The sequence below is a fragment of the Heliangelus exortis genome, chromosome Z, assembly GCF_036169615.1.
Source record: "Heliangelus exortis chromosome Z, bHelExo1.hap1, whole genome shotgun sequence".
NCBI lineage: Eukaryota > Metazoa > Chordata > Aves > Apodiformes > Trochilidae > Heliangelus > Heliangelus exortis.
Genome location: NC_092454.1, coordinates 40,420,682 through 40,446,860, shown reverse-complemented (window position 1 = coordinate 40,446,860; position 26,179 = coordinate 40,420,682). Strand labels below are relative to the sequence as shown.

The 26,179-nt window shown below is 41.9% G+C and overlaps 2 protein-coding genes across 8 annotated transcripts in view; one reads left to right on the top strand and one right to left on the bottom strand.

The window, feature by feature from the left end:
• Positions 1-12,146, top strand: part of ADAMTSL1 (ADAMTS like 1) — a 405,610-nt gene extending 393,464 nt beyond the window's left edge. For 4 of the 5 annotated variants that reach the window (XM_071730006.1, XM_071730003.1, XM_071730005.1 and 1 more), the window contains 6 exons: positions 2,292-2,492; positions 3,566-3,746; positions 6,357-6,564; positions 9,167-9,276; positions 10,205-10,425; positions 11,882-12,146. In XM_071730006.1, coding sequence (XP_071586107.1) covers positions 2,292-2,492; positions 3,566-3,746; positions 6,357-6,564; positions 9,167-9,276; positions 10,205-10,425; positions 11,882-11,988 — 1,028 coding nt within the window. In that variant the 3' untranslated portion in view covers positions 11,989-12,146. Of the gene's footprint in view, positions 1-2,291; positions 2,493-3,565; positions 3,747-6,356; positions 6,565-9,166; positions 9,277-10,204; positions 10,426-11,881 lie in introns of those variants that run through there. The other variant, XM_071730007.1, reaches the window with a different exon arrangement.
• Positions 12,147-20,082: 7,936 nt separating this feature from the next.
• On the bottom strand, positions 20,083-24,635 carry LOC139790068 (stabilizer of axonemal microtubules 1-like). Of its 3 annotated transcripts, none has more exons than XM_071731320.1 (5): positions 24,317-24,401; positions 23,715-23,844; positions 23,146-23,325; positions 22,194-22,393; positions 20,083-21,178 (listed from the first exon to the last, which is right to left on the bottom strand). In XM_071731320.1, exons 3-5 carry the CDS (start codon positions 23,265-23,267, stop codon positions 20,235-20,237), a joined length of 1,266 nt encoding a protein of 421 aa, XP_071587421.1. In that variant the 5' UTR covers positions 23,268-23,325; positions 23,715-23,844; positions 24,317-24,401; the 3' UTR covers positions 20,083-20,234. The 3 variants fall into 3 exon arrangements, with proteins under 3 accessions (XP_071587421.1, XP_071587420.1, XP_071587419.1); XM_071731319.1 differs by having other exon boundaries at positions 23,715-23,847; positions 24,317-24,396; XM_071731318.1 differs by lacking the exon at positions 23,715-23,844 and having other exon boundaries at positions 24,317-24,635.
• Positions 24,636-26,179: the final 1,544 nt, after the last annotated feature.

The following is a 26,179-nucleotide window of genomic DNA, read 5'->3' as shown; positions in this document are numbered from 1 at the left end:
CCTTAAACACCTCCAGGGATGGTGGGATGGTGACTCCACCACTTCCCTGGGCAGTCCATTCCAGTGTCTGATCACCCTCTCCATGAGGAAGTGCATCCTGATATCCAGTATAAACCTCCCTGGTGCAGCTTCTGGCCGTTCCCTTGTCTCACCCAGAGTTCCCTGAGAGAAGAGCCCAACCCCCACCTGAATACAACTTCCCTTTGGGAAGCTGTCAAGGTCCCCCCTGAGTCTCCTCTTCTTCAGGCTAAACAACCCCAGCTCCCTCAGCCTGTCAACCCCAGCTCCTCCTCAGACTCAGTTTGTTGAGCTCAGACTGTAAGGCTGTTTTCAAAGAAGCTGCCTCATCCTGGACAGCAATCTTCACTCAGATTTCATCTTTAATGAATATTAAAAATACCTCCTGGCATTATTCAGGAGGTCAGTAGTAAATTAGAGAGCTATTTGCTAGACAAATACGAACACATGAGAATAATCTGTGTTTCAAGAACAGATATCTGTTTTAACAGCAATGCTGCATGGTTTTTTACTTTGGTTACAAAATGTACTTAGTATTTGCAAAATTTGTTAGATTATTTCCCTGCTGCTTTTCACACAGTTCTGCTGGTTTAAGATATCAATCTACTAAAAAACCAGAATCCTAAAATTAACAGCCTTTGCATTTGTGTTTTTCATGTCATTCAAATCTGCAAGTGAAAGAGTGATGCAAGCTTTGTATTTCATTCTCTTGGTGTTAGCACAGTATTCCAGAGTCTTTCTACAGTTACAGTTTTTCCTTCTCAGGCACTACAGGGACAGGTGTTGAGCTTTGGAAGGATAAAGCAGTCATTTTCCACAGGAATGGGAGGGAAGAGAGGATAGGTATTGGTAATCTGCATTAAATAGTATTTAAAATATTCCTGTGAGATGGGAAGGGGATACTAAGGGAAGTCTTTTTTCCTTGTGCTCTGGTTCTCACTTAATATTCATAAAACATTAACCCACAGCTTATGCACATGTACATGTGAGAAATGTTGAAAATGTGACTTGTGAAATGTGATTGGTGCTTGTTCTGCAGCCACAAATTAGGAGTACCCACTACGTATGAGTCTCATAGGTATTAATAAATTTTTATGGATAAATGTTTAAAAAAAATTAAAATTGCTCACTGGTATAATGTACCTAGGCAATGGAGTTTGGGGTTTCCCCCTCATAACATGTAATGAAGGGTGTTCCTTTAGCTACTATTTTACATATGTATATATTGGAAGAAGAAATTACATAAAAGGGAATTAAAATATTTGGTACTAGGAAGACTATATTGTTTTTCATTATAGTAATTGTTTTGAAGACAAATAGGCAAGAACTATGACCATTTGCACACTGAAGTCAATTTCAGTTTTTCAGTGTTTAACATCAGGCTGACCTTTCTGCTTTCTTCATTTAAACCTGTGCAAATACAAACAGTAAATCTGTGTTCACAGTATGTCTCTTAACTTTTCCTGGCTATATGCTGACCTATGGGAACCCCAGCAATTATCCTAAAAGACAAGAAAACTAGGAAAAAAAATAGAATAGGCAAAAGTCATACAGCCACTTAATTTCTGTGCATTTCCTGTATACTCCTTTGTTCTCCATTGGTTTTAACCAAGGAGCAGCCTTGTATACTCCTTTGTTCTCCATTGGTTTTAACCAAGGAGCAGCCTTAAACCCATGAGGCTGAAATCTTTCACATCATTCCTTCACTTGAGAATGAGAATCTTAGATACTGGATTAGTTGCATTTCAGCACAAGAGTAGGAAAAAACATATCAGTACTCAGGTGAGAAGGAATAAAGTGAAGTATAGCAAATACAAAAAACAAAAACTTCTGATATTTAATATAAGAATCAATACAGGAAGCTGTCCCTGTTGTTTAAACAGAAGATTTGGAGACCAAGCTCTATATGTATTGTTTGTTCAAGCATGCTCCTTAAGCTTTTACTACGTGTGTAATTTCCCTATCCCAGTTTCCTCAAAACCAAAATGAGAATGATCGAAAATAATGGGAACCTCAGAAGCTTTGATATAAATATTTCCAAAGTGATCTGAGATTTTCATATGCCTTATGAACTGGCTTTTGGGTAATTTTTATTTTTTTTTTTTTCAGCTGATGAGAAGATATTCATTACCACAGCATCTCTATAGTCCATTATGAGAAAATGGAGAGAAAATGAAATGGAATTGTCTTTCTCCCATAATTTTAATTTCTCCAAAGCTCATTATTTTACAGCGAGGTTGGTACTCAGTTTTTTCCATGTCCCTGTTTTGTAGGTTGTGCTGTGGATGGCCATCCAGCCCCAAATATCACCTGGCTTTACTCTGGCCAGCCTCTCAGTCTGCGGCACCGCCTCCTAGCAGCAGGTCGGATTCTTCAGATACTCAACGTCAGTGATGCTCCTGATGGTGAATTCAGCTGCCTTGCTCAGAATGAGGCTGGATCCCTCACACAAAAAACATCCCTGGCTATACAAGGTAACTTTCTGGTTTCAGTTGTGCTGCCATGTGAAGCTCTTGCCATGGACTTCTCTGTGCTGCCTTTCTCAGCCTGGATTTCTCCTCTGAAACCAGGATTGTCCTGTAAAGCAGGAAAGAGATGTTGTGCTGTTTTACTGACATGGATATGGCAGATTTGAAGGACTACCAGGTACCTCACAGTGGTTTAGGTTTTACTTTACACCTGACATTTCTGGCCTGCTGAGCATAAAACACACTTTACTGATCCAATCTATACTTATGCCTGTTGAGTCTGGACAATTTTCATTTCCAGAAATTGGAGACTGAGGTGTCACAGTTTGAAGACGTAAAGGTAGAATCCTCTCTGTCAGTCTGCTTAAGTCATTAATCAGTGTCTTTTCTTGCTTGAAAATCCTTTATTTGTAAAAATGTTGCAGTTATTATATTTACCCTAGAAATAAGCTAAAGGCAGTAAAGCCACAGACCAGAGCTGTGTAGGTGGCTTGGAATAGAACATGCAGCTTTGACTGCTCTAATTGTCAAGGCTGGAAGGGAAAAGAATTTAATCACATAACTTTGCAGCAAGTTTGGTACTCAGTAGGTTTCTTCCATGTCCCTTAAAGTTTGCTAAAATATTTTAATGTGTTGCAACTCCCCCATTCGTCTTCGGAATGGATGATCTGTATGATGCACCTGGTGAGAAACACAGCGTTGTAAGGTCATGGAATTATAGATACTGCTGGCAGCTGCAGTTAACCACATCTTCACTGAATTACACCCCTTTGAAAACATAGATGCAATGCCCTACACCACTGGTGCCTGGCTTAAGTGCTCTTCTCTGTCAATCACTTTCCATGTTTGATGCTTCTAAACATAAAAAAATTTGTCTTATTGAACAAAAGACAGCCAGCAGTTTCCATCAGCTGGAATCCTGTTCCTTCTTTGTTCATTGTCTGGTACCTTGTAGGCAAAGGTTTTTCCCCTTCACATGAGACATGAAGTTCAGATACTTCATCCTGGAGAACATCTCTGATTCTTTCTCTTCTGAGGGTTTTTGAATGTTAACATGCCTCTTCCACACTTTTTGGCAGAATATCAGTGGTCAGTGGACAAGCTAATGGCTTGTTCAGCTTCCTGTGGCCACAAAGGGATGCAGCTACCCCAGCTGAGGTGCTTACTGGATGGGGCTGAAGTCAACTTATCCCACTGCAAAGAGAAGCCCAAGCCAGCCCTGCAGCCCATTGCATGCAACAGGAAAGACTGCCCTTCACGGTTTGTCTGTCTCGTGTTAAAATGTCATTTATGTTTTTAAAATATGTTTTAAGAGTTCTTTGCACTGAACATCATACCATTGCATATGTTCTGGTGCACGTCCAGAGAAATTTAATAGCTAAAAGGGAATGTATAAGCTGAGAATTTGTAGCAACATTTGTGGAAAACACTGACAATACACAGCAAAAGGAGATTAAGGAGATTTTACTCTTTCAGTAATTAGCATGGACAATAATAGACAGGCTATTGCATACTCCTTATTAGCAAAGTTCACAGCTTGGCTTGTGTTGGGTGATTTTAGCTTCACCCTGTGCTGGATATAAATATACCTGTTCTGAGCTTTATAAATGAGAGCTGCATCACACAATAACTACAGGATTACATCTTTTTTGTTTCCTAAGACTTTCTACTGATTTGTCCCAGCAATATAATAGAAAAACTGTAGGCTTAGCAGCTGTTTGGGGGTTTTATTCTGAGTTCCCGTCTTGCCTGAACATTAATTACATTAACATATTAGCATTCTAATAACATTAACATATTTGCAGCAAGACTGTGGCTGCAAAAATTTCCCCAAGCAGAATAAAAATGTCTTTTGTAAAATAAGCACATCCCATCACATCAAGTGGGCATGAAGAAGGGTCAGAATGACTTCTGCCGCCTTTTGGAGATTGATAGGTTGTGATTTCCTTGGAATTTTAACTCTCTGCCCCTGTAATCCCCTAATTTTCAGTTATTGTGAGGAGCCAGGGCAGTTTGAAAGACTTCTGGCTATATTTAGGTCTTCTTCTGCTGCATCCTCCCCACTCAAAACTCCTTCCCTCTTTGACACTCTTTGGTGGTATGAAGAATAAATCCAGACCATCAGTGCAGTTAAAAATGACCATGTCCTCCATGTTAAAAATGTCCTACTTTTGCAATCCAGTGGTTTCTTAGCTGAGTTGTGTAAATGTGCTTTTCCATATTTTTCTGGGTTTACACTCTCTTGTCTCCCTTCATTCCACTGGACATGCAGTGTTTCACTATACAAGCACTTAAAAGTAGTCAGGATCTCAAGAGAATTTAGTACAACTTCTCTCATTCAACAGTGACTTGGGATTTGCATGAAAAAGTCTATACACTGAAGCAAGGAGAGGTAGTAGGCAACCCAATGAGCATTAAATAGCCAGATTTGCCATTCTTCCTGTCTCTTGAGTATACGTCAAGGTTCTGAATAATTACCTTTTAAAATATATTCCTACCCCTCTCTTTGCAGGCAAACGTTTTCTGAGTTATGAAAAGGAAACTAAAACTTATTTGATGAAATACAAAGCACACTCATTAGCAGCAGTTTCCCTTGATGATAGCAGTGAATTCCATGGGAATGGTTTATGGGTTTTTTATACCTTCCCTGAACTGTAACACAACCCACAATCCTCCCTCAGCTCCTGAGAAGTGGCTAAGATTTAATCTAGGAAATCAATATTGACTGAAGCACAGAGGATTATGAGGGGTGCAGAAACTTCAGATTCATATCACCAAACTGTGTGAAAAAAGTAGCAGTGTTCTTGTTTTCCACACTGGGAATGTGTTTGTTTATATGCTTGTTTCTGTGACCATGGGAGTTAATGACCCACAGAAGACTAAGGAATAGCAGTGAATGCCTCTCCTTTGGACTGGAGAATGCCTTTTACCTATTCTGTAAAGTGATCATACAACACTGCTGGTGTGGGACATGATCAGCAGTGTTTTCCTCCAAATAATACATAAATCCTTCTGAGTATCCTAAAACTTAATGAAGCAAACTGTTGACTTGGTCATAAAACTCCTTAGGAAACTAGTAACAAGTCCCATCCTTCCTGTTCTGACCTTACTCCTTCCCACTTAAACGCCCTTAAAAAAGACAAAATGTGTTTTCCATCTTCATAAGAGCTTGGACCTGGACTATTATCCTCTGTTGCTGTAGGCGTTTTACCATTTAGACTGGATATTTAAACCCAGCACACAGGGCTCACAAACTGGTCTGAGCTGAAGAGGAAAGAAGAAAGATTTTCTTTGCCCCTGGGCTGATCATCCACCAGCCCCATCCCTGAGTCTTCAGGGTCTTTTGGGTTACTCCAGTTGTGAGGAATATAACAGAAGAGGCAGACATCAACAGAATCTAGCAGGTTTTTTGCTATTCTGTCAGCAGCAAGTTCCAAAGCAGCCTGTGAGCTATTCCAGCATCTTCATGGAGATAGTTTTCCCTGCTAACCAGTGTAAGTGAGCTAGCATTGTGACTGTAGCCTGTGACTGAAGCCCCTGTGGTATTGTAGTGTAGGAGTAGGAATTCCCAGCACCTGTGCCTGGGCTAGAAATATTTACTAAGCCTCTAAAGCCAACCTTAAGGGCTATAAAATGAATTCCGGGCCTGAAGAGCCTTGAGGAAGATAATTTAGTGAAAAATGTGCTCTTTGCTCAGCTTTCAATCTCTGAGCAGTTGTCAGGACTACAGTGGGGGCATCTAGAAGGATCTACCATCTGGAGGATGTGGGGGTGATCACCTTTCAGGATCACACCCTCAGTGAACCAAGTCAGGATCCTGCAGATGGTGGCACTTGTCTTCTCCCTGACCTGTTCACCTTTCTCTCACAGCTGGATGGTAACATCGTGGTCTCCTTGCACACGGAGCTGTGGGGGAGGCATCCAGATGCGGCGAGTGACGTGCCAGCGCCTGACAGCCAAAGGCAGCTCCATCCCAATGTCAAATGAGGCTTGTGCCCAGATGTCCAAGCGCCCTGTGGACACACAGAACTGTAACAGGCAGCCCTGTGTTGAGTGGGGGGCCTCCTCCTGGGGCCAGGTAAGGAACAAGCCAGCAGTCCAAGAACACCCACATAGCGTGGGATCGAAAAAAGTACCGGAAAAGTGAGTTTTCACCTTGGTATCTTTAGGTTATGGTTATGCAGGTTATGCAGGATTTTGAGAGGACAACTCATTTTCTCAGCTCCTTCACTCCATATTTGATGCACTGAGTGCCTGGATTTTTGTACCTTCTAGCATGCTGCTTGTGAGCAGCACTCCTACTGCATATCCCTCTTGCATCCCCAGTGAAAAGTTCTGCAGCTCTCCTTCATAGTGACAATTGACACATCTAGCAAATATGCTTCTCCAAGTCTTAAATCCCCTTACCACCCACTGAGTGTGTTTCAGTTTTGGCTGGCAGGAGCCAGGGCTTCTGATTGGGATAGGTTTGGGGTGGGGGGAGTTGTACAAAGTCAAAGTTGCCCAGTTTTTCAAAGTTGCTGAGGTTGCCTGAGAACACCAAAAAATAGGAGCTTTCTTGATTTTCTTCATGAACAAAAGCAGAGTGAAGGGCTTAAAGCATTTTCAGACTACTTCCTGCTGTTTTGCAGATCACATTCTCTCCTTGCAGCTTCATACAATGGTCAGATGCTTAAAAGCTTCATTCCATAAATTTGAAATTAGATTTCCTGAAAAGACACTTGTCAATATGGAAATTGTAACCTGGGACCAGTCATTACTACCTGCTTTCCTCCCTTTTCTCTCCATTCCAGCCTGAATGAACCATATGTGAAGGCTGATGAGTACACTACAATCCAGACGCAGGGGTAGAAAATCAGAGAATTTAGCCCAAAGATTTTCCAAGCTGTAATTCACTTGAGAGTATAGAATTCCAGGGTGAATGGGATACAGGTTTAATGCCACAGAGGAAAGTTTTACTAGAGGTTAACTTTAACATCGCTTCTGGTGAAATAAAAAGTTCAAAGTTAAAAAGATAAGCCTTTTTGATAAACCAAAGTAGCCATAAATCTAATTGAAGTTATGAGTAATATAAAGGTATAGAAGCAAGGATTCATGCCATGTAAGAGGCTAAGAAAATAATTACCCTGAGTTATAACCATTAGTCTTCACATATAGTAAGCTATCATTACCTTCTCTTCTAATGAGACCAAGTAAGTCAGTTTGAAAACAATGACAGATGCACTCTCATTTCATAGAGTTTAGAGTAATATGATAGTTTTTTATCAATAACCACATGCTTTCTGCATTTTATTGGGGTAATATCCACAATACATTGTGCTGCATCAGGTTTTTTATAATTTTCATAGTAAAAACTGTCTTCAGCTATTGCAACTACTGTCCACAACCTGAAAACAACTTAATTTAACTCTTGACTGTAATTTTGGAAATTTCTCTCACAACAGGTGATGATTTATTGTATTACATTTACCAATAAAGTTTGGAATTATCCTTTCGAATGAAAGCAAATTATCACTGCCTGTGGAATACCAGGAAAGGAGTGGTTTATCTCTACTCCTGCCTCTAGAATGAATTCCTTTCCTTCATTTAATGTTACTGGCACTTGATCACCACTATGGATTCCTACAATGTTTTAAAACTAGTGATTTAGACTTACAGATATCACATTTCCACCCACCTTTGAAGGGGAGCAACAGGAAACCTGGTGTTTACTGTTCCTCTCTCCCAGTCAGGAACTGAAAAATATTTGAGGAAAGAGAGCATTATGGAAGCAGTGGATGGCAGTGTGAAATACCTCTTATAGATGGGGGGGTGAAGGTGGCAGAAGGACTGGTCAGCAGTCTTCCCCTGGCAAAAATTCCACCCTGCACACTAAAGTCCTTTTCTTCAACCCTCAGTTGAATATAATTTCTGGATATTTAGAAAAACAAACTGTTTCTTAACAGTTGATATAATTTTAAAAGAACACAAGTACATACTTTATACCTAGAACTAATATTGATTTAATTGAAGGAGAGGATTAGAAGAGTTAAAAAGATTGGATGGGGCTTGAGCAACCTGGTCTAGTGGGAAGTGTCCCTGCCCACACAGGGAGATTGCAACTAGATGATCTTTAAAGTACATTCCAACCCAAACCATTCTATGAATCTGTGAAACAGTAAATATGTGACTGATAAGCTTGAAGGTTTGTCATACTTGCTGCTTTTCTTTACAGTCCTGCACTGCTTTTAAATTATTAAATGGAGTTAAGTATGTTCTTGGTTCAATGCATTCTTGGTTATTAACTATTTGCCCCTAAATTGCAATAGTACAAGTTGTAAAATACAGAATAAATGGAATGCATTGAGATTTCCTGTATAGATCATAGGCTCTTGGCTGATGATATGAGAGCATTTTGTTTGCCTTAATAGGTGTATTTAAGATTGAACTAAAGAAGATATGTAATGAAACTACAGATCCGCAGACCAGATATAGAGGTGCAGTTTTAATGCTACTGCAAGAGAGTGAGGTTGGGCAAAATACATTTGTGGGCTCAGCCTTCAAAGCCTGAAGCATTGCAGACAGTTCTCAAAAGCTCAGCAGACACTGTATGGCAGCATGCACTTTATTTTGCCAGCAGTCTTCTATAAGGAGAACACATCCTGCCTTTTACCTCTCTTAAGTGATTTTTGTGTTCACAGTGTAATGGGCCGTGCATCGGACCACGACTGGCTGTACAACACAGACAGATATTTTGCCAGACAAAAGATGGGACTTCTGTGTCATTGGATCAATGCAGTGCCCTACCAAGGTAGGACAGGAATCTCTTATGTCTGAAACCACTACCCTGTCAGAGATGGCAAATGAACGAATGACTTAACAGGCAACTTATGGGTTTTGCCTGCTTGGCAGAGGTCATGGTGCAGCCCATCATGATATTCGGTGGTACTAATATCACCAGGCTTAAGCCCAGGCTTCACTATTTATTCCTATGAACTCCATAGACATGGAATTAAAAAAAGAAAAAAAACCAAAAAAAAACCAAAAACCGAAACAAAAACAAGAAAAAAACCCACCTAGTTGGTCAACAATTGGAATGTCTTTTAGGCATGCCAAATCCTGACTGAAAGGCTGTGCTTTTTCTTCTTAAGCTGACAGTTTCCTTCTCTTTTATTTAAACACAAGCTCTAACTAGGGAAAAAAAAGGCTGCACAGCTTTGGCTCCCACTGATATATTTTCATTTTCTGTGTGACAAATAGGTGGGAACAAAGCGTGCCCATGGATGTTGTGTGAGGATGCATTGAAGGGAAAAGGATTTGTGAAAATCAGTTTTGTTCCCACTGGCTGTAAAGCCATAAAAAAGTTACAAAGCCCTTGTGGGTCTGACTGCTCATCGCTTCACTCATTGCATCTTTTCAGTGGACCTCTGGTTTGGTGCTTCACAAAGGGGACATTTTAGCCGAATCCTCAAATAGTTCAAATGGTCATTTAACTCCAGTTAAAAATATACTACCCACTGAGGGCCTGGTCCTTGAGTGAAGATGCAAACTGCCTTTCAGTGCACTGCAGTTGCTCCCTTGGGCCCATTGAAGACCTGACCTGTAAGGTGTTCTAAGCAAATCACATCTGATAAACACAAGGCTTGCTGTCCCCGGAGCCTGCATGATCACTGAGTGCCATCCGCTTGCTCCCTGGGCAGCACAAGCTCAGGTCACCCTTCCTTTCCTCCTGCCCACAGGCCTTTGAGCACCCAGAACTGCTGGACTGATGCCTGCGGCGTGCACTGGAGGGTCAGCCTGTGGACTGTCTGCACAGCTACGTGTGGGAACTACGGCTTCCAGTCCCGACGTGTGGATTGTGTGCACGTCCGCACCAACAAGCCCGTGCTGGAGCATCACTGCTCCTGGAGGCCACGGCCAGCCAACTGGCAACGCTGCAACATCACTCCCTGTGAAAACAGTATGTTGCTGAGAAGAGGGGAGGCAGTGGGGCACAGAGCAAGACAGAGAAGGCACAGCCATCTCTCAGAAATGCAGCTCTGCACTTTGCACCTGGGCGTCCTGGGGAACCTCCAAGCTGCCTGCGTGCAAAATGTGATGTCCAGAAACCCAGCGCGCCGGGAGGGATGGTTCCCAATGGGGCTTGTTGGTGATGTTAGTGCTGGCATTGCTTCCCTTAACTAATGGTGTGTAAAATGACTGATGGTACAGACAGAAAGAAAAACATGAATCACAGACTGCTGGTTATAGTTAAACTTCAGTAAGTCTAAATCCAGTGGATAGGTTGATGATGGGAATTCCTGAAGCAGAGTCCTCCTGGCTTTCAGGCTGCAAACCCCTAACTGGGCCTGCCAGTTATGAAAGTTATAAATTACATGCCTATGTAAACTATTATCTTTTCATTTGCCCCAGCTTCTACTTCATGCACTGATTCTGATGGGCAGAGCCCATCCTCTTGCATTCAAGTGGGTTGCTGGGCAATGATAGCAGCAGCAGAACCTGTGTTTGCACATGGCTGTGCCAGCTCTGACACTCCCTTTCAGTAGAGACAAAGCAGACTCCATAGGTCTAAAGCCATGAGCTGAGTTTGAAGGTCCCTAGTGGAAATGGAAGGGCTGAGGGACCTTAAAAGTACCATGGAGGATCTTTGCTGTCCCTCCAACCTCTTCCAGCTATATATATAGAAATGTCCTACATCTAGACAGCAATGGAGGTATTCTGCAATGATGTTAGTGGAGAGAGCTGAACAACTACTTTAGCATGAAAAGTGGGAGTCCCTCAGGCAGCAGCACACCGAAGGTCTTGCATGGTTACTGTATGGTTTTACAATCTGGAGTTCAAGAACAGGAGGCTGCAGACCTTAAAAACTGTCCAAAAGATACCAGGACCCAAGTTCTAGGAAAGTTCAAAAAGTGTCTTAGTATTTTTATCCCAGACTGTGTTCTGTAACACACACGTGAAAAGCACAACACAGAACCCCACAGCTGGAGTAGCACTCTGGCACACTATCACTTTAGCACAAAAGAATGGCCAAAGAACCTTGAAGCTACTGTGTTAAAACAAGCTTCCAGATTTATTTATTACTTCATCTTTTGTTTAACAACTGATGGGAAACTCCTAGAGCTTCCCTAAAATTCTGACCAATGACAAACTGATGGAGTGTTGGAGCACCCTTAGAAGCCTTCTACCCAGGCTCTGAAAGCAAAGGCTGCCCACCATGTTTCATCCTTGAGCCTTTGGCTGCCTAAAGTTTCCATTCATTCTTTTCAGCAAGTGAAGCTGATGCTCAGAATGACCCCTCCCAACACAAAGCTATCTCGGTCCCCCTCTCAGCCACCCCATGAAATGTTTTCAGGTAAGAAAACCTTCTTTTATTGCTTCATAACCATTCCTCTATTTTGTTTCCCCTTCGGCAGTAGAGTGCAGAGACACCACAAGGTACTGTGAGAAAGTGAAGCAGCTCAAACTCTGCCAGCTCACCCCGTTCAAGTCACGCTGCTGTGGGACTTGTGGAAAAGTCTGAAGACAAAAGCAGTGAAAATGGAGGAACAAGGGGATCACAGCCTGTGCTTCAATGAGGCGAGGACTTTTACATAAAATATAAATGGAATGGAATTCTTTTTTCATTTTATTTATTTATTTCCCTTTAGGAAAAAAAAAAAGAAAAAAAAAAAAAAAGAAGAGGAAATAAAACTTTTTACCAAATCATTGTTGTAAAGGGACTTTTCAGGTTTTTCCCTTTTATGAATGTGGGAGACAGAACACAGCAAAACACAGCCATGAGGGCAGACCACAAAGAGTCAGTGAGCTCCACACCACAAGCAACAGGCCTGAGAGAAGTGGGGCTGCTGTATAATCCATGTTCATGCCTGAGGACACACCACAAGACAGGTGGGAAAGTGGATCAGAGTAAGAATCTAGCATTACATTGGACCATCACAATATAAAAGGAATAATCAAACGGCCTGAGGGGTCATGGGGTACTGGAGGTTAAAAAAAAAGAGAGGGGGGGGGGGCTAAACTAAACATTCAACTATGCAGTATACAGGTACTTCATTTGTCCTAGACTACTTTGAGAATATAAAGATATGATTTTGTTTTATAAATCTATTTGCTACATCCAAGATTAGATTTTTCTTTCTAAACTCCTCTCTCCTTCCCACATTAGGCCTTCAAATTATTTCAGTGGGAGATCTTCATGATCTTTGAGGCTCTGGTTTCTGGGGAAGTTGAACATTGGTGTGAAAAGTGAGTGAGACTAAAAAATACCTGAAAATGTTCGCAGGTTGTGCTTGTGAGAGTAAACTGGGGATAAGAAGGTTGCCCTTAGCACAATGGTCACATGATGATGTTAGTTATTATCCAGGAGAAGAAGAGAGAGTATGATCTGCTATTGACAGAATGTAGTATGAATGTAGAAATACTGTCCTGTAGAGAGCACAGGTAGGGAACATAGCAATTGTCCATGATAACAGGAGCTACGTCACATGCTCTACTCTACTAACACTTATTTGGAAATGAGTGGAGCAGAAGTTTCCAGAGTTCAGGTGCTTTTTAACCTAGGGATTTGGAAAGAAAATTGAGAAAGTGGGTTTTCCTATCCTGCTAAGGTGAAATTTCTCTCTCCTGGCAGCCAAGGCTTTTTGACAAGCAGTAGAAAGGAGCTGTGTTCTGATTTCTTGTGGTTATTCCTACTCAGTAGAAACAGAATTAATCCAGCATCAGCCCCAGAGGACTAACACGAGCAATTTTTAACAAACTTGCACCTCTCAACCTGTCTCCCACAATGAAATAAGTGCTATAAAGCAGACCATATATAATGCTCTGAAAATATGATCTAAAAAGTGAGGCTCAAATATTACAACCACAGCATGACTTGTATGCTGGATATGAGTCTTTTCACCTGGCCAGCTGCAGTGGCTATTCAGCCAGAGGAGTGCTTCATCCTTTTAGTTCCTGGGCACTCTCTGCTCTGCTCAGAATAGGACCCTAAATTAGAGGAAATCCATGAAGCAGGGGATTTGAGCATTGTTAAATTTTAGAGAGATATCTGAGGTTTCCGATTGAGATCATCTCTGAATGAAAGGCTTGGCTGTGCCTCTTCTGTCACCCCTATTTGGGCTCATGCCTTGTGGTTTGTTAATGAAATGTTGATCAAGGACTGCTGTGTCAAAGCTACCATGATGTGTATTTTTCAGCAAAACTGGGAGTTCCTTTTTGAGGTCAGTGCTAGGTTCATGACATTAAACAGTCTTACGCTGGGTTGCTTCAAAACACATCTGAAAGTGAATGCTTTTACTTTACTACAAATGGGTCTTCAAGAAAGTGTTGCTAAGCATCAGTGTAACTTCTTATTTAAAAAAGAAAAAAAAGAAGAATGTCTTTCGATGTATGTAAATGTATCTTTTCTGTGTATTTATTAGGATTCCTTGTACAAAAAGTGCAATATTAATAATTGTACATTATTTTGCTGAGATAAAACTATTTTGTCTTTTTTTTTAATATCCCCAGTATTTTGTTCCTCTTAAATCAACAGTAACAGTGTATTTCTCTTAATTTTAATAGCATCTGTATTTAACTGGGGACCTGCTTCACTGTGTGCAGAGTGCTTTATAAACTATGACATGAGGGAGAGATGATGTTTTTAACTTGAGAAATTATTATTATGCATGGTATGAAGGACAATTCCTTAACAACAATGGTAATAATAACAATGATGATGATGATGTGATGGATATTTCTAATACAGTAATTAACAAAAAGCAGTACAGGGAAGTATTTTCATTTGTTTAATATCAAAACATATTCAGATGATCACATGTTAAACAGTAGATGTGTAATTGTGGAAGGATAAGCATGAAGGACCAGTTTTGGAGGGGCCACTGTGTTGTCTCTGCACAGTGTAGATGTAATTTCACACATCTTGTCTTGTGAATTGTAACTTGGTAGCATCTCAGTTAAGGATTGCTGCATATTTATGAAAGGATGTTTTCCTTCTCTACAAAGAAGACAAAACAGCAAACCTATATTTATGTAACTTTTTGTACAAGTAATGCAGGTTACTTACTTATCTACTGCTGTCTGATGTGTTGTTTATCAATCTTAAAAACAAAAACCAAAGTAGCAAAGCTGTTGGAGTACTCTGTCCTTATTCTGCACTATGATAACAGCATGTAGCTGTTACACAAAGTACACATGATCTACCTGCCTTGGGGAAAGACAGCTCTTCTTAAAAGTCTCCAGCCATTAAGATTCTGCACCATGTTTTTCAGATCTGTTTTAATTCTTTGTTTCCCTTGCTTTATTGTTTTGTTTTCTGATGTCCTGCCTCTACTGATCTTGCAAAAGCGTAAAGCCACCACTGCTGTTCCTAAGATCATGGAAATCAGTTAAAAGATACTCCTTTGTTCCAATGCAGCAGTGCTTAAAGATATCTTGTGGCCAATGGCATCCTGGCCTGTATCAGGAACAGTGTGGCCAGCAGGTCCAGGGAAGGGATTCTGCCCCTGTACTCAGCGCTGGTGAGGCCACACCTCGAGTACTGTGTCCAGTTCTGGGCCCCTCAGTTCAGGAAGGAGATTGAGGTGCTGGAGCAGGTCCAAAGGAGGGCAACCAGGCTGGTGAAGGGACTCGAGCACAGATCCTATGAGGAGAGGCTGAGGGAGCTGGGGCTGTTCAGCCTGGAGAAGAGGAGGCTTAGAGGAGACCTCATCACTCTCTACAACTCCCTGAAAGGAGGGGGTAGCCAGGTGGGGGTTGGTCTCTTTTCCCAGGCAACTCTCAGCAAGACAAGAGGGCACGGTCTCAAGTTGTGCCGAGGGAGGTTTAGGTTGGACACTAGAAAGAACTTCTTTATGGAGAGGGTGATCAAGCATTGGAATGGGCTGCCCAGGGAAGTAGTGGATTCTCCATCCCTGGAGATATTTAAAAAGAGACTGGATGTGGCACTCAGTGCCATGGTCTGGTAACTGCAGTGGTAGTGGATCAAGGGTTGGACTTGATGATCTCTGAGGTCCCTTCCAACCCAGCCAATCCTATGATTCTATGATTCCCTCAGCAACCTACAGCATGAAGCAACACCTATTACTTCAGTCTTTCCTTTTAGGTCACCACTGCTTGCTCTAATGGAGCTTACAACTCCTTGAAGCATCAAGTGTGTATGAAGAATGAATCCTGCTAATGATTAGAATTACAGAGAAAAGGGGAAAGAAGAAACAAACTTCATAAAGCATTTTCTCTTAGCAGAAAAAATTGGGTTTTGAAAACTAAGCTGTTCCTGCTGTTTGCCTTTTCCAACAATTGATACCATCTCTCTTCTAAAAAGGAAGAGTGACTTTGCTTGGCAATTTCACTAGTTAGCTGTATCTGCATATGCTTTTTAGACACCTATACTTCAGGTAAATAATACCTCACAGACATATAAACACACAGCAGATCTAAGACATCCAAGCAACAGTACTGAAGGCAACGGGAATTTGCCTTACTTGGAGTAAAACAAGTAATATAAGCTGGTGTTGATGTAAAATGAACATCAGGCCAGTTTAGGTTCTCAAGAGAATAATTATTCAGGGTTTATGCATATGGCTCTAGTTATCAGACAAGTCAAAATGCCTTCAAAACCTCCAAAGCAAGCTTCAAGTTTTGTTTTCCCTCCTAATTTTCCTCAAGGAAGAAATACACTTCTGCAACAAGCAGAAAAATCCTGTGATGAAAAGTTCCCCACAGGAGAACTGCTCCTGCCCCCTGTTATGTGGCAAGGTAAGCACAGCTTAATTATTCCATGAGTGCAGCATGCCCACACACAAGCTCTTAAAACTGTAGGCAGTTTTCCCAACCTTTTTTGCGAAATTTTTTTCCTGTCTGGCCACTGTCATACAGACCACACATGAAGCTTTTTTTTCACTTTAAGTTATGGTCCTGTTTGCAAGTTCTCCTGTGAAATGAAAAAAAAAACCTAATGACCACTTTCCTATTTGTTTGGTGTCCACTGATTCATAATTGAATTTTATTATATTATGCCATCATAAGATGACACCTCTATTTCTTATAAAAGGTGAATCAAGTGCTTACATTTTTTCAGATTTTCAGGACAAAAGAAGTCCTTATAAGATCTTAATGGCAGCTGTCAGCAACTCCCTGATCATTTCAGCTAGTAATTGAATGAATTAACCTTATTTCATTAATTTATCTAATTTTGTCACAGAAGGCTTCAAACTGCTTTGAAAGTCAGATTTTCTCACAGAACATGTACACAGATGGGAAGCTGAGAACTGCTAATGCTAATTAAGACACAGCTGCAGAGCATACTGTGGGAATCACTGATTTAACCATTCCTTTTGTCCTATTTTAAAGGTGTGTCATGGTGTGGGCCTAGCTGATAATAAAGGCCCATGTGGTCACTTGTTCTTCCTCCCCCAGTTCAGAATGGCAAGAAGAAAATCCACCTAAAACCTTGTGGACCAAGACAAGGACTAGGAGTGTCTCACTCAATAATTATGATCACGGGCAAAATGGACTCATCTTGGGGAAAATAAAAAGAAACCAGATTAATTTATCATTAATCAAATCAAAACAGGGCAAGGAGAAAACAAAACCCACGGCTTAAATAGTTTACCCCAGCCCTCTTTTCTTTCTGGGAGCAAATTCCTTTGTTCCCAATATCTCTGCCTTCTCCCCCTGCTAGCAGCACGGGGGGTAAGGGACCAGGATCTACAGGTCCATCACAGGTTGTTTTCTGCCACTCCTTCCTGCTCAGGAAGGACTCCTCACAGTCTTCCCCTATTCCAACGCCGGGTCCCTGCCACTGGAGAGGGTCCTTCACAAACCCCTCCAATGTGAGCACTGGTATCTCTCTCCCCCCCTGGTACTGCCCTCCTCCTCCTCTCTTCTGCCTTGAGGTCTTATAACTGTAGTTTCCCTTTCTTGAATATTTTAATCACAGAGGTACATCCACTTTCACTGGTGGCCTCAACTTTAGCCAGAGGTGGGGCTGGACCTTTTGGAGCTGGGGAGCTTTTAGCAGCTTGTCCTGCAGAGCCACGGCAGGGGCCCCTCCCCCACCACCAAAACCAGCACCACATCAACCCAGAACAAGGTGTAAGCATGCTTATCAACAATGTTATGTATTGACTGTCACACTCAGCTTTTATCTATTTTGACTGTGGACACAAAACCAAAGAAAATGTCAAATACTTCAAATTGTAAAGCATGGAGAAAAAGCAGACATCAGATCCTTTTTCTACCAATCTTACGCATTTCTTACACTAAAGGCATAGTGGTTAATCATAATTCTCACTTGCAGTACTTGTCATCATCCTCACCCAACATTTCCCCTCTGTTCAATCAAAATGAAATCTAAAACCTACTCATATACGTAGTAATTTTAATCATATTTTGATACAAAATTCTCACTGTGGTGTTTCAGTAACATGCAACCCAACATCTTAGTTATCCAGATTCATATGGGGAAAAGTCTGAGCATCTCCTCTTCTGATTATAATACTTGCTGCTATCCTCCCTTATCTTTTCACTGAGATACAATTTCCATGCTCCCATTTCAACTTCACACATGAACACAACAATAGATTTTATTCTCCATCTCCCCCCTCCATGAAACAAATACACTGCTCAGCCTCATCTTTCATTCAGTGATCACTGATGAAGACTGAAAGTCCATGAAATGGATTCAAGCCCTTCTATTTTGCCAGAACAATTACAAAACCTGGAACAGCATCTACTGAGCCATCCACTGCATTTTGCGTGTCTGAGACAGTAAGGCTGAGACTCTATAAGAGCCTTAGCATTAAAGCATTGTCACTATAGAGTACAACTGGGAGAGTTTTTCAAATGAAAAGCAAACTAACAAAACAGAGTACAAAGTAACTAATGAAATGCATTTCAAATAGATTCACTAGCAGTGACTCCTCACTATTCCTATATACAGCGACTCCTCACTATTATACCAGCTCATGCTCATGTGCAGATGATTTTACACAGGAACAAGGAGAGCACACCAAAAGACGGCTTCTGACCAATGAAAAAATGATCAACAAAAAAAAAACTATCATAAGATGAAAGAAAATAGGTTTGTAAGCACTATCACTAGAGATACTGTGGGCAAAGCAGGTACCCTGTTACTGATAAGGAAAGTAGCTGACAGCACAAAGCAATAAACGGAAATGGGAACGTTTTAATATTTGCTGTCAATGTCACCATCTACAGCCACAGCCAGATGTGATTCATTCTTTGAAGAATCCTGCCAGTTCTTTTTGTATTGTTTTTAATGCAGGAAGGCCACTGGAAGAACTTTGGCCATCAGGAATGCCAGCTTTACACTGGTGCCTATCTTCGGCCGATGAGTAGATGTCTTGTGAAACTTGCACACACTTACTTCACACAGAAGCAGGAATGAGTGGGAATGTCTTCAATGATCCTCTCTAGTCTCTGTCAGTGCATTCTATGTGCAAGTCAGACTGCTTCAGGCTACTTTATACTCTGAATTGCACATACTGGCTGTCCACAAAGTGTGCCAGATGGGACAGGGCAATATAGCATTCCATCACCCATTGCACACCCAGTTCTCCTTGGCACCTCACTGTTCCAGTGACAAAAGACCAAAGCCACTCCTTCCCCCTCAACTTCCTTATGTATCTCCAAAGAGCTCTGCAAGTCTTTAAACTTGACATCCAATTTCATTATTAAATTTAATTACTAAACATTACTTCCTTCCATGAGGAGATTCCATCTTGCCATGTTCCTTTCACACTTCCTTCAAAACAACACCGTCTGTAAGGAAGAGAAATGGCTTTTGAGGAAGTTGGGCACTATATTTCTAAGGACCACATTACCCTGCACAACATGTTAGTGAAGCTCCTGCAGCATCATCATTAACCTTACACAAAAAAAGTGACCCTGGTACCACAAAATCCTTGTCCTTCACTAGATGCACCATGTTTGGTCTCAACTGGAAATTCACCTGGCTTGGGCAAGGAACAGGGTTTGTGGAACTCTACAGTGGCTTCTAACTTGTACTTCCTTGTTTCTGATAGTTTAACCACTCTAAGAAAAAGTCAGCTTTCACTGGCACAAACCCAGGGTAAAACTAACTTCAGCCCATCTTCATCCATAAACTCATTCTGCCTGAAAACAGCAACCAAGTCCTGTGTACTGTAGTGCAGCCCATCTTTATTTTCCGTGTTAAACACCTCAATTATCCCAAATGTATAGTGTTTTCTCATGCTGTTTTTCTAGTGACACTGTCCCTTTTAATACAAATTAAAGTACATGATGGAAAGATGTTGCTTTACCTTAACCCCACTGCAGGGAAAAGGATGGACAGCTGCCTGCACAGGAGGACAAGGGATGTGCCCAGCTTCTCATCAGTACATCAGGGATGCAACTGAGATCCAGTTACACAAACAATTACGCATGTTATACTGAGATATTTCTCTTTTAGAGTCTCAGAGGAGGTCATCTTTCTCCATTAAAGAGCAAGAGTTAGGTAGGCAAAAAAAAAAAGAAAAACAAAACCAAAAAAAAAAGAGACTGACAAGGGTAACTATGAATTTTCCCTGGATTTTATGGTTTTGCTTTGTGCAAATGATCCAGAAAAAGCCAATGCCTAGGAACAAAGTTTATTTATGATAAAGATGAAACAGGGCCATGGGTAAAAAGAAGATTACAGACAAAACATAAATATCATTAGCAGGACATTGAGACCTGGCCCTTTGAATCCATTTCCGAGAAGGCTGCGTCCGTTTCCTTTCTCCTTCAGTCTCCGCTTTGCATGCAGTCACTCTTGGAAACAGCGTGATAGAGTTTGTGACCATCAGCATCAGTTGCCTCAAAGACGTAACCAGGTGGGTGTTTGTAGGAGGCCAGGCATCTAACATTGCCCTTTGGGGTGTAGGTTGTAGCATAGGTGGTTGTGGCATCTAACGGAGCACCCTGTGGGCCTGACCAGGCAGGTTTACAGCTCTTCGTAATGGAGGCTGGATGAGGCACGTAGTTGGCCTGAAAGGTCGTCAAGCAATCCATGGGTTTGTCCGACAAAGTCAGATGTGGAGTCGGAGTGATGGGTTCTTGTTTCTTGCACAGCCAAGACTTATAGTCTTCCTTCATGATAGAAGAGCTATTGAGTGGCCCAGTACTTTTATTAAGCTTATCTAAAGGTCGACAAATTGTGGCTGGCTTGCCATTTAGGTGCTTGTAATGTAACTGACTAGTAGTGTTAAGGTCCATTTTCTCCGAAGGAGGAAGATAGACATCAGGTTTTCTGGTGAAAACTGGAAGATGTGGCCAAGCCTGGTATTTTTCCCGAAACTCTGTGCTGGAGGAAAGCGGGGTATCCGGGAGCTTTCTCTGGCATGGTTTGACTGGCTTGGCTGGCTGACCCGCCAGCCCCTTGTAAGAAACTTTGTGGGTAGTGAGGCCATCAAATGGGACCTCACTGGCCTTGTATTCCTCATATTTATGGGAATACCGTTTCTCCAGAAGATGTGGCACATAAGTTGCTTTATAATTGGTCACCTCCTGAAAGGGAGCTTTTGCTTGGTCCACACTCTGGGGTTTGCAGCTTTCAGTTGTGACTGGACCCCTGTAGCGATAGTCATCCTGGACAACAGTTCTGTGCTCAAACTTATCTTCTGCTGGGCAAAATCTGTTACTTGGTCGGATTATTTCTGTTCTGGGTTCCTTCCGCGGCACATAGTCGTCTGAAACACAGGAGAATTCCTATCTAAGTGCTCAGCTGAAGTCCCTTGGGGCACCTGTGCACGTTATGTTAGAATTATTTCATTTTCTACTCTAACAAATATCTGTTGATGTTGTAATGTCTGACCAATTCTTACAAAAGAGCTGAGAGAGAGAACACATTCTACACCAGTGTGCCGACCCCTGGAATTGCTTAGCATCTACCCAGAAAATGGAACGAAAATAGTCCTGGAGCCACCCATAGCTACAGAGATGCTGAAATCCAGTGTGGGAAGAGGAGCCAGCAACATTAGCTGGCTGGAAGATGCGCAGAGGAGAGGCAAATTCCTCATCTCTGCTTCCGACTTCCTACCAGAACTAGCAGCATTACTGTAACTGTGCAAATGAAACTTTTGTCCCAGTGCCTGCAGAAGACAGTGCTTCAGTTCTGGCTGGTGAAGACAAAGGAACAAAGCTCCCACAAAACCCACCTACACCAAGTTACAGGGATGAGAAACAAAGGCACAGTTTGATGCACACTTCACTTCTTTTACCAGGAGTAAAGCTTGAGTGCTTTGGATGTTTCTGTGGAAACTGTGTGTGCCCATGAGACCCATCTGTCTCTTGCACATTCACAGGTTAAAACTCTGCAGCACACACAAAAGGGTCCCTTGCTTCATGCCCTGCTCAGACCTAGCAAATTCTACTTCTTTTGGATGTGTCTGATCCACGGCATGTGCAGACAAGCACTGCAGTATAGCAAGGGTAGGATCAGCATAGCCTAAGGGTGATGCTTCTGGACCCACTTGCAGGAGCTCCCATGGCCCTGGGAATCCTGTGGGCTTCTCAGACACGCAAAGGAGGTGACTTCAGAGAGATCCCAATGCTGCCATTAATGCAGCAATTTGTGTCTGAGGGCTTCCTACACTGCTTGTTGGCTTCCAGAGATGGAAGGAATAACAAGTGCATGCTGCTTTCCTCCGTCTTCTTAAAAAATTAATCTGCTAGTGGGGTCCTGAAACAAGCTGCACCACGTACCTTGGTAAGTGGTTCTTGTATCCATCTTGTCTTTGGGGAGGTGCCTCACAGGTGGGAGGCATGGAGGTACTTGAGAGATAGAGTGGGCATTATAATCTTGTTTATATGTGGAGGCCAAGTCCATAGTCTTATCACTCTTGACATATTCTGCAGGTGGCTTAGCCTTCCTTGGCAACACTTCATGAGCTGGGTAATCTCTCCTGTGGAAAGAAATCTCATGATGTCTCTTGCTTGAGGAAAAAATTAGCTTTCTTTTCGCAGACAAAAAAAAATTTATACTTCTTCATTTAAGATATTAAGACTTAAGATATTAATTAATTAATATCTCCACAGCCTAAGGAAGTCTGCATAGGATACAAGCAATTAATGAAAGACACAGGTCTTTCCCATTTGGAAAACTGAACTTTGAAGAGGAAGCGGAGACATCCCTGGACAACCTCAGGCAGGCCAGGTTCCCCCTTCACTTGAAGACCTGGAGTTTGATGGCTCACTGTTCAGACTCTGCACTGTGTTTTCTGCTCTTGCAAGAGCAGGCAAGCCCTACTATTTTGCTTGAGGGCATGCTCTGAAGAACCAAGCAGAAGAAGAATTGCTCATACCCAGCCACCACCACATAGCATCAACTCAGCTGAGAAGCAGAAACAGTCTAGCAATTCACAGTGACTGCTTCCAGGAAAGCACCCACATCCCCTTTCATGTCAGCAAGCTCTATCACATTCACACTTCCTCAGAAACCAGTCATTCATGTTACAGACCACAAAGTGCCATGCAGAGCCCAGAACAAAAGAAGACAACTGCCCCAATCTTATCCATACTTTCTTTGGACAACATTTCTGCTGTTTTCTGAGAAACCTATCCAAAATGAAAAACGTGAAAAAGCCAATACCAAGACAATGCTCACACACACATTATCAGAGTCACAATCCCCACTCTCTTTTACTGTTTTTCATACTTTGTAGTTGTTAAGCCTTCCATAGGAATATCCTCCGCCATGCATGAATCCTTTGGCTTAAATGGGTCTCTGGGAGCAGTGCTGGGATGAAGGGGGTATCGCTCCCTGTACTCTGACAGCATGCATGGCTTCTCACTCTTGTCATAGGGCCTGGTGAGCAGGTGTGGACAATGGTGGCATCTGCAGTGGAAAAAACAGCACAGGACTTGGTGATTCACAAGGTGCCTGATTAAGAAGAGCTCATTGCCTAAATCAGCTGCACATGGCAGCTCCCAACTAGAGATTAAGTGACCATTGCAATGACTGCAACAGCTTTGACTAGCTGAAGCCCAAAAGCCCAAAGAAAGGGTTGTTGCTGTTTACTAAGATAACCTGCAGTCAAACAAGCCTGCAAAGCCAAGAAAAACAGCCCAAGAAAAGCAAGTTCACCTACATGCGAAAAAGCACAGGTTAATCTGGGGCAGAGGCAAATATGCCAGATTGTGCTGGACCTGAAATTCTATTGACAGTTACTTGGGTTCCCTTTTCCTATATTTTTTGAAACTACATTGTACACATAGTGAGCTCACCTGTGTAGACAAGTCAGCAGAAAATAGCAGTTTCTCTTCACTCACACTTGGGCAGCACTGTCCTGCCCACCCCTCTGGCTCAAAGGAATTCTGTCTGGGTCTTGAAAGACCTTTCTACTCTGAGTCAAGGCTGCTGGAGTCAATGCAGAAGTTGACAATAAAGGAATTCAGGAACCAGCGTTCAGGAATTACAGTGAGAAGCATCTGGTTTTATGTCTCCTATATGAGCCCTGCTAGAGTGCTACTACATGCCATACTGCATGTAATTTTTCCTGTTCTATGTCTATTCCTGAGCCAAAATAGTCATCTGAAAAGGCCTCTATGCTTAACAACATCCTCATTAAACTCAGTGTTGAGCAATTTCAAATCAGTCAATCTCTGATTACCTAAATTTAAGCCAATATCCTCTACTTTGCATTCAGGGGTACACCTTTCTATACGGAATTGTTTTCCAAACTAGCACAACAGGGGAAGAAGGGCTTAGAGAGCTAATATACCTTTATTTACACTATCTTGCATGCAGCTTAGCAGTGGGTAACAGTGCAGCCTGCTAGCCAAGTCCCTGCTATTTGACACTCCTTCCCCCAGCCTCCTTTACATACCCACAGGAGCACAGCTGACAAATGCACTTCTTCAGGGGTGGAATCATAGGCAACTCCACAGGTGATTCAGCAGACATATTTGCCAAGGAAAACAGCCCCACTTCTAAACTTTCACAGCAGATGCTCTCCTCCAGAAAGCAAAAGCAAAAACCCACTGTTCTTCAGGAGGTGTCCCTAGAGACAACTCCACCAGAAGACGACAGACGACTCTCCAGAAACAGGCACAGAGCACAACACTGGTCCAGACTGCACTACACAGCCCAGCTGACCAATTGTTTCTCTGGGGCAGCACACCCAGGTTCCTCTGGTGGAATTCCAAACAGGGTTTCCCAAACTTCAGTCACCTGGGGAACGAACCTTTGTGATGTCAAAGAACCTCATCTTCTACAGGCTCATCCCACTACAAGGTCTAGCATTAGATGGGTACATCCTGATGTGATAAAAGTGTTATCAGCTATTTGAAAACAGAGAGGCATTAACACTATCACATTTCAAATTTTTACAGTTTTACTGTAAAACATGTCTTTAGTAATGTGGCTGTAGAAACAGGCCCTTCACTGGAAGAATTGGGAAAAAAAAAAAAAAAAAAGCTGTTCTATCAGCAGTAGAACAGATGGCAGTATTGACCAGAAGTCTCAAGAAGAGTGAGGAATGCAATAATGTCATGTATTAAAGAAAAAAAAAGAATACGATGGTTATGCTGCTGCTTTACCAATTCCATTCCAATGATTCCCTCATGGCTGGCTCCTCGTTTAAATTTTCTTCATCGGGAAGCAAAAGTTTATTGATTATCACTCTATGGTAGTCGATTAATTGACAGAAATACTTCTCCAAAAGCATTTGCTGGATGTGAAGAAAAACAGATATGAACTAGTACCTCTAATTTGTATAGCTGCTCAAAGTTTTGTAATATCATCTATGATTACAGCCAGTTTTAAGCAAATGCTAAACTGCAGCACACCTATACACAAAGCATACATCTCAGTACTCCTTGAGACCAGCTTTTTCTGTTATAATCCTAGTACTCCATTATGTACCATTTTTTTTGGTCAGAGTCTTCTGTATAACCATTACTGACTCATTTTTATTATTGCATTTAAAAAAATGACCTCACATGTAGCTAAATACACCTCACTGACCTCAAAAAAATTGCTATTACCTACAACAAATTTCTAAATAAACAAATTTGTTCAGAGTCAACATACTACTTCAAATTAACTTTGTGAATTCTCTCAATTTAAATTCAGACTACTCCATTGCTACCACACCTTTTTTTTAATACCTGCAAATTACTTCACCAAGTCAGATGAGCACCTTTCCTCCTACTTGCAGGCAAGGTTATTTAAGGTATTGTGCACCCAGTGGCAGAATGGGCAAAATCTTGCTGCTGAAGTGCATCGACACTTACCCTTCTCTTTCCACTTAGCCATTAACTCTACTGGGATGTCATGTATCATTGCTGTCATTTCCCCCAGATGCTGATAGGATCCCAGCAGAGATAACAGGGAGTGTTTTCTCTAATAAAGAGATATGGGTGATGGTGTGTACTCCAGTCCTTCTGGAAGTGTCTCATCCATTATCTGAAAGTGGGAAGCTTCATGACCGACAAGTAAAGCTGATACCTTGCTGTGCAGTATCTGATCCACTAAGGAATCTTCAAATTCATCTGAAGATGGAACACTTCTCCCACCATCGTCTTGCAAATAAATACTCAGAGTATCCATGCTGAACTGTTCTTTTGTGTCTCCTACAGGACTTGTGTTCAAAATTAATTTTAATTCCTGTGCTTCTGTTCTCTCACTCTCCCACATCCCAGATGTTTCCAAAACCGGAGATTCAGTGATGTGGCTCCTCATCTGCTCT